Source organism: Impatiens glandulifera, chromosome 1 (assembly GCF_907164915.1).
Source record: "Impatiens glandulifera chromosome 1, dImpGla2.1, whole genome shotgun sequence".
NCBI lineage: Eukaryota > Viridiplantae > Streptophyta > Magnoliopsida > Ericales > Balsaminaceae > Impatiens > Impatiens glandulifera.
This window is the reverse complement of record NC_061862.1, coordinates 78,197,585-78,206,024: the sequence shown is the minus strand read 5'-3', so window position 1 is coordinate 78,206,024 and position 8,440 is coordinate 78,197,585. Positions and strand designations below refer to the sequence as shown.

Here is an 8,440-nt window from a genome sequence, read left to right as displayed (position 1 = left end):
TTTTTTGTGATTGTGAATGGAGGTCCTAAAGAATTTTGTGAAAGTTCAAGAGTATTAGACAAAGTGACCTGTTGCCTCCATTTTTGTTCGTTATTGTTATGTAAGCTCTTTCTAGAATGTTCAAGTCCGCAGAACAAGCTGGTCTCATCAGATGAGTGGATTGTGATGCAAAGGTGTCTCCTTTTGCCATTTTTCATCTGCTTTTCGTTGACGATACATTGTGCATGATACGGGCTACACGCAAAAATGTCAAACATCTACGTGATATTTTATGATTGTTCAGAGCATGCTTTGGATTATGAGTCAATATTGGTAAGTATAATATTTTTTCTCGAACTCTGTTTCTAATAGGAAGAAAACACATTTAGGAAATATTTTGGGCTTCAACATTGAAACATTTATGTCTACTTATCTTGGTATGTCTCTCGGTGCTAAAACCTCTTGGAACTCAATAATCTCTAAAATGAAGAGAAATTACATATTTGGAAGAGCAAGATGATTTGAAAGGGGTCGGTTGGTCCTCATCAAGAGTGCATTGGCTTCTATGCTCACTTTTATGATATATTTGTTTCTTATATGCAAAATTTTTTGGAGATCCTATAAGTCCTCTTTTGGACATTTGATGAGTTGAGCTACAGTGAAGAGTTTTAAGGATCAAGGGGCTTGGGAATTAGGGATTTTGATTCATTTAACAAAGCTCTTTTGTTAAAATGATGCAACAAATTTTTTTCGTAGCCTAACTGTTTATAGACTGATAGTATAAGATACAAATATGGAAATAATTGGTCTGGATGGTTCACCAAATTTAGCCTCCAACTAGCTGGATGTAGCATTTGGAGAGACATTTATACTATGTGCAAGTTTTTTTGTGGGCAGTGCATATTCTCGTTAAACGATGACTTATCGATTAGTTTCTAGGATGATATTCGGTGTAGTGTCAAAAGTCTTACATTGTCATTCTCAACCCTTGCTTCAACCACGATATGTAGAAATGATTCGGTCAAGGACATGTTTGATCAATGTTCAAATAATTTCGCGAGTAAAATTAGATATATGAGAAGACTTAATGATAAAGAGATAACAATGAATGGACGAATGTTACTCTTAATAGGTCGCAAGGTGATGCTTGCTATTTCTCATGACATCTCACGTTGTGACATTATAATTTTTTTTTTCAAAAATCTCATTTTTTGGATAGAGTGTTATACATGAAGAGATCTTGACTGATTATAGATGTATGAAAAAATTATGCATAATAACTTGTCGTTGTGTGTTGAAAAAGAAGTGGAGACGATACCTCACTTGTTTTTGCATTGTAAATGAGTGACTGTGATTTAGAGCCTACTTTGGAACATGATTAATATTAAGTGGGTGATGCCCGAGTCAATCGTCGATTATTGAGATATTTGGATAGAAATTGTGAGCTCGATTGGATTGAGTTGATGAGTCTCTATCCCGATTATTTTTCGGCGGACAACTTGACTCGAAAGGAAAGTAGAACGTTCAGTTATCGAGGTCAACCAATGCGTTTACTCCAGAACGCTATTATTATGACGATAGGGGAGATCTCGTTTGGAAAACCGGTGGAGGCGATTAGTGAGCTAATTGATTATCTTGAAGATCTCCGATCTCGTTAATGTTTTGTTTTGTTCGTTGATAAACATTTTTTATTTTCATTGTTACGCTTAAATGATTAATCTCGTTGTGTTTTGAATATGTTTTGAATGTGTTTAAGAACTATGTAAACACTCATGTTTTTTATTGTTTTATCGTTATGTTTAAACAACTATCATTTATATCATATTGCTTTTAGTTTTTTTTTCTTCTTTTGATAAATATTTTAAACGGTTTAATAACATCCTCATTTTTTATAATCTTTAAACAATAATAAAATAAAACAACATTAAAATTCACAATATGACTTAATTCAATAATAAAACCGACATTTATTTTGTAGATTAATTATTATTTGGTATAACTACAAATGTATTTAAAAAAAATTAAAATTTATTTTTAACATTTAATATAAAACCATTAAATTTTTTTAATATAAAATATGCAAAAAGTTGTCAAATTCCATTATTGTGCTAAAAAAAAACTTTTAAAATTATACATTATTACTAAATTTATTTTTTTGTCACATTAATATTTCACCTACCATAAAAAAAAAAATAAAAATACTTGGAAAAAAAAATAATATTATACTATAAAATGAATGCTATTGTCCAAATCGTAAGTCCCTGACCCGGACCTGACCCGAATCGTAAGTCCAAATATAGAACGCAAGAAAAGAAACTGGAACTCGAAAATGAAAGCAATGTCGATATAAGACAGAGAAGAATAAGATATTTAGATCTCTGCGTTATGCGAAAGGAGTTTCATAGATCTGATCTCAACTGCTGCTTCGATTTTGAATTTAGGTATGTATTCAATCTCTCACTACGAAATCTTAGAAATCATAATCGTTACCTACACTGTTGATTTACCGAAATTGTTTCAGATCTTATTCCGGCATGGTTTTTAGTTCATCTAAGCTAGATCTAGGTCTTCGATTTGATAAATGTGCAAAGTATTTTTTCATAATTGTACAAACACTGAGATCCAAATGATCATTTGCAAATTAGCGTCTATGTGTTTGTATTGACTTAATCTGTTTATGCAGCTGCAAGATACGGTGATTGTTGTGGAAGTGATATTTGAATACTGATCCAGTGAAAATGGTAAAGAAAATCCTCACTTATTAGTTACAATGAATCGAAATTCTGTGTGGAATTTTATTTGTATATTTCTTATGTGATTGACCAGTTTGTTCCGTTTGTATGTCTCTAATATGTATGTTTTGTAAATCAGGTTGTCCTTGCGGCTTCTATCATTAGTAAATCTGGAAAAGGTGCATTCTCTTCCTCTTTATGTAGTGATGTATTTTGCATCAATATGTATATTTTTACAGATTGTTCTAATTTGGCTATGGAAGTTTCTTGGTACTTTGATTTTCTGAAATGCTGATATTAGGTTAACAGTAATTTTAAAGATAGCTTGATTGTGTACTACTTGTATATTATCAAATAAGTTTGCCACCATATATATAATTTTTTCACTGTTTTTGTTTATTGTTGTCTTCCTTCCCAGTGAATCTATCTTTATCTAAAGTTAATCTGAATCATAATGTTCAAAGAGCTTACGTGGTTTAAACACTTGACCACCATTTTTTTGCAGCACTTGTTTCCAGACAATTTGTGGATATGTCTCGCATAAGAATAGAAGGGCTTCTTGCAGCTTTTCCCAAGCTTGTTGGTATAGGGAAGCAACATACATATATTGAGACTGAAAATGTACGCTATGTCTACCAGCCAATAGAAGCTTTATATTTACTGCTTATAACCAACAAACAAAGCAACATTCTTGAAGATCTGGAGACACTTCGGCTGCTATCCAAATTAGTATCCTGTGACTTTTAGTCTATTTTTTCCTCTCTTTCTAAGTCGTTAAGATGCTAGTTCATATGGTTTTATATGATTGCATTAGTTAGTTAGTTAAACGTATGACTTGATTACATTATTTTTCATCAGAGAGATGCGGAGCTTGTTGATGTAGGGTTATTTTGAAATAATGTAGGTTATTTGGAAAATCTTGTTTGATGAAAAAAATGAAATGGATTATTGGGGTTAAATGACTAAAATATTCTTTGTGTTAAATATTTTAAAATGTTAATAAAAAATAAAGGGTATTTTTGGCTTAGCTCCTTTTTGAACTACAGATCTCTAGTAATGAGACTTTGAGATAGTAAATTTCAAGAAAATGCCTTTGAATATATTCCTTAACAAAGCTCAGGTACCTGAATATGCTGTTTCTTTGGATGAAGAAGGCATTTGTAAGACAGCTTTTGATCTAATCTTTGCTTTTGATGAAGTCATTTCCCTTGGGTTCAAGGAAAATGTGACAGTTGCACAAGTTAAGCAGTATTGTGAAATGGAGAGTCATGAAGAGAGATTGCACAAATTAGTAATGCAAAATAAGATCAATGAGACTAAAGATATTATGAAGAAGAAAGCAAGTGAGATTGACAAAAGCAAGGTAAACTTATTATAAAGATATTTTTCTGCCCTACATTTATTTATTTATATATTTTAGTATATGTTGAATTTGTGTGTTTATTTACATGTTGCTGTGTTTGCAGATTGAAAAGAATAGGGGTGATAAAGGAGGGTTTATGTCCTTACAGTCAATGGGCTCAGGTAAACTTGATACTGGCTTTGGTAATGAAATGAGCAGACCTAGCACCGGAAGTGGCTTTGGAAGTGGTTCTGGTTTTGGATTGGGGGTAGACGTTGACTCACTTTCTACCAAGTCTAAAGGTTTGTTATAATTATATTTTCGAAACTGGGGTCTTGTTTGATGAAGGCTTATCTGGATTGCATCCAAATAATCCCTTATCCTATTATCCATCAAATCATCAACTGAAATACTTAAATACCCTTTATTTTTTTCATAACATTTTAAAATATTATATAGAAAGATATTTTAGTCATTTAACCTAAATAACTCCAAATAATCCACTTTTTCGTTAAACAAGGCTTTTCAATTTCCAAAAAAAATTGTTCTTTCTTCAGGTGAATTTGATGAAAAATATTTAAATGTTTTTCCATTATATAATATTAAATGATCCCTTGCTTATTGTTGAATCCTATCTATGAAGGAGTTCTCATGTATAAACCACTAATAGAGCCTATTTGGAAACTAGTATTTTTTTCATATTCTATATCACACAAGATTCCATTCGAAAATCATTAAAGTTAAAATTGAAAATATATATTTTTATCTTGATCTAGATTATTGTGTAGTTTTTTTTTTGCTTAATATGGTATATAATTTTTTTATGATCATGATAAGATTATGATATTAGATCATTGTGATTTCTCACAAATATAGATTTTCATTTCACAATCTAATGTAGAAAAAAAGAAAAAGAAGAAGTTGATAACAAATAAATCATATATGTTAACCTCAGTATGGTTTATAATTTTTGTAGGAATTATGCAGTTTGACTGAATAAAATTGAGATTTTTGTTTGTGTTGAATTAGGTCGTCCTTCTGCATCAGCTACTGCTCCTCCAAAAGGTCTGGGCATGCAGCTAGGAAAAACACAAAAGGCAAACCAATTTCTGCAATCTTTGAGAGCTGAAGGTGAAGTTATTCTTGATGATGTGCGTCCAACTGTTGGTCCAGCGAAGTCAGCTGCTCCTCTACCAACTGATCCTATCACATTGTCTGTGGAAGAGAAGCTTAGTGTTACTCTGAAGCGAGACGGTGGCCTGAGTAACTTTGATGTTCAGGGTACTTTGTCTCTACAGATTCTTAACCAAGACGATGGTCATATCCAAGTTCAGGTTTGTTTATGTTTTTGTCTCTCTCTTTTTCTTTGAATGTTCACTTGCCTCTGATAATCTAATGCAAGAATGTTTGAGTATTTTCTTAACCATTTCAGCCGCAATGTAGCTCAAGTGATAGGAGTCTGGTTTGACATAGGGTTATTTGAAAATGTTAGTTTTTAGAGAGCCTCATCAACATCTTTTGAAATTTCAGTGACTATATCCATAGAAAAAAAAACATGTTTGATGAAAAAGTAGATTATTTGATGTAGGGTTATTTGAAAATGTTAGTTTTTAGAGAGCCTCATCATATCTTTTGGAATTTCAGTGGCTATTTTCATAGAAAAAAATCTTGTTGGATGAAAAAATAGATTATTTGACTAAAATGTTCTTTATATTTAATATTTAAAAATTGAAAATAAGGGTATTTTGAACCAACTAGGGTAGTTTAAGTGGAAAGAATCGGTGCCTAGGAGACTAAATGTCATGAGTTTGATTCCCACTTAGAACGCTTTAAGTTGAAGTGGGGTCATGACCGTGGGGGATCGCGCTAGCTTCCTAAATTCAGAAAAAAGAAAGAAATGGTATTTTGGTCGATGATTTAAATGATTTAATGAATGAAGTGATTGATGATGGGAGAAAAGATTATTTATGTTAAATCCAAATTACCCTCCATCAAACAAGCCTAGGAGACTTGAGGTTCGATTTTCACTTAAAATACTTTGATTAAAGTTGGAGTAAAGTTGTGAGACGATGTAGGCACTTCCAAGGAAAAAAACTGATCTCAAAAGTAGTTTGTTTGATATTGGGTTATTCAAAAAAAAACTTTATCACATTGTCCATCCTTTCAACCGTTAAATTACTTAATTCATCAATCAAATCACTAAAATATCCTTACTTTATATTTTATTTATAAATTTAAATACAAAACGATATTTTGTTAACCCAAATTATCCAAAAATACCACTTTTTCATCAAACAAGATTTTGATTTCATAACCTTCAAATAACTCCACACCAAACAAGCTCAAATAACGAGAATGTTGAATATTTTATATCTTTGCTTTTGTTTATTTCAGATAGAGAGTGGGGGAAATCCAGGAATCCTCTTCAAAACCCATCCTAATGTTAATAAAGAATTGTTTTCGAACGAGAACATTTTGGGCCTTAAAGATCCAAACAGACCGTTTCCTTCTGGTCAATCTGGCGATGGTGTCGGTTTATTGAAGTGGAGAATGCAAAGTGTTGATGAATCTGCCGTGCCATTAAGCAGTGAGTTTGTATTATATTGACAAAGCTTCACTTTTTTTTCCTCTTATGGATTTTTTTGTGTGTCATCAGTTAATTGCTGGCCCTCGGTTTCTGGAAATGAAACCTTTGTGAATATTGAGTATGAAGCTTCGTCAATGTTTGATCTGCAAAATGTTGTGATATCTGTTCCTCTTCCAGCTCTTAGGGAAGCTCCCAATGTGAGTCAGATTGATGGTGATTGGAGGTAATTTCTCTAAGTTAGTTTGATATTTTATATAGTCTGCTTTTAATGTTATAATTTCCATTAAAGAGCTTAGAACAAGCATTCTTACAATCTTAGGGGTATGATATCTTTCCAATTCATCTCGTAATAAAATAGTTACATGATATTTAAAACATTGATCTTCTAAAAAGGACCTGGTTAATTAGCCTTATAGAATATAGTCATTGCATATATCCCGTGCACCTTATAGAATAACTCATGACATTTTCACAATTAATCTGCTTATTAAGTAGACTAAATTTCTTGATTCGACCTTTATGATACAAATTAAGAGTCTCATATTTGATGTAGGGTTATTTTTTAAATAATCTGGTCTCATCTTTAATGTTTTCTTGACAGGTTTGATTCCAGAAATTCTGTCCTGGAATGGACCATACTTCTTATTGATAATTCTAACCGCAGGTTAGTAACAAACAATATGAAGTTAGTTCTTGTTCAATTCCATTTTTTTTCTAACAATTTTTTTTTTTTTGCAGTGGATCCTTGGAATTTGTTGTCCCTCCAGCAGACACATCTGTCTTTTTTCCCATCTCTGTCCGATTCACAGCTGTCAACACCTTCAGTGAAATAAAGGTTTTTACGCGACTCTCTATTTGTCAATACAATTTTTCCAAACCATTAATACCATGTTGCTAATTTGGAAATACATTTTTGAAAAAGTGAGTACATTTGGAAATACTTTATGCTGTTGGATTTATATCTGAATTTGGTCGAGAAAACTCAATAAATTTTCTTGGAAACACTTTTCTTTATTTTGTTAGACATATATTCATAATTTAGTTAACGTTTTCTTATTCAACTCCAGATTCAGCTCCAGTTACTTAAGGCTTGTTAGATTTGAGTTTTTTTTATCTGGTATGAAATTTGCAGGTTGTGAGTGTGATACCATTGAAAGGTGGAGCAGCACCACCAAAGTATACTCAAAGAACAATTCTCTCAACAGAGACTTATCAGGTAGTGTGAACAATATGTTCCAATTCTGAAATTATTATTATTATTACTATTAATATGCAAATGGAGCCTTTTTTTTCATTTCAATGGTTGAGATAAGCCGACGATTTTGGTGGATTCTTAAAATTTGAATATCGGAATCTCGCAATTTTAATATTGTGATGAAAGTGAATGGACATTTTTTGTAATTGATTTGAGTTATTACTGTTAGACTGAAATTGAAATATAAGGAAAGAAACACACTATAGTTCTTCATCTTATTTGTTGAGTTCAATAAGCTTATTATACTGAAATAAAACATTACCATAAATGAAAAATGTGTTATCATTACCAAAGCACATACACCTTAGGATAATTTAATTATTTCTTATCTAATTTAATATATTATTACATAAAATTTCATATTATATCTCCTTTTATGTAATTCAAAGTTATATTGTTCACTTACAAGAAATTTAGACTAGATGACTTATGTTAAGGTTAAAGGTTTATTGAATTTGCTTATCCAAAAATTGAAGGAGAAACTTGCATTAGTATAAATTGTTAAAAATTTATTCATATATATCTTTCTCTATTCTCTTATTTTT

At 31.4% G+C, this 8,440-nt stretch overlaps 1 protein-coding gene across 1 annotated transcript; it reads left to right on the top strand.

Annotated features, from left to right (window-relative positions):
* Positions 1-2,271: 2,271 nt before the first annotated feature.
* Positions 2,272-8,108, top strand: LOC124919002 (coatomer subunit delta-like). Its single transcript, XM_047459097.1, has 12 exons — positions 2,272-2,420; positions 2,663-2,720; positions 2,851-2,890; positions 3,217-3,440; positions 3,832-4,074; positions 4,178-4,355; positions 5,083-5,387; positions 6,448-6,640; positions 6,710-6,863; positions 7,242-7,304; positions 7,379-7,475; positions 7,773-8,108. Exons 2-12 carry the CDS (start codon positions 2,718-2,720, stop codon positions 7,863-7,865), a joined length of 1,593 nt encoding a protein of 530 aa, XP_047315053.1. The 5' UTR covers positions 2,272-2,420; positions 2,663-2,717; the 3' UTR covers positions 7,866-8,108.
* The last annotated feature ends 332 nt before the right edge of the window (positions 8,109-8,440 follow it).

Coding starts and splice junctions, on each gene's coding strand:
- LOC124919002 (XM_047459097.1), top strand. Junction 4,075..4,177: donor GTGAGATTGACAAAAGCAAG/GTAAACTTATTA, acceptor CTGTGTTTGCAG/ATTGAAAAGAATAGGGGTGA. Junction 7,305..7,378: donor ATTGATAATTCTAACCGCAG/GTTAGTAACAAA, acceptor TTTTTTTTGCAG/TGGATCCTTGGAATTTGTTG.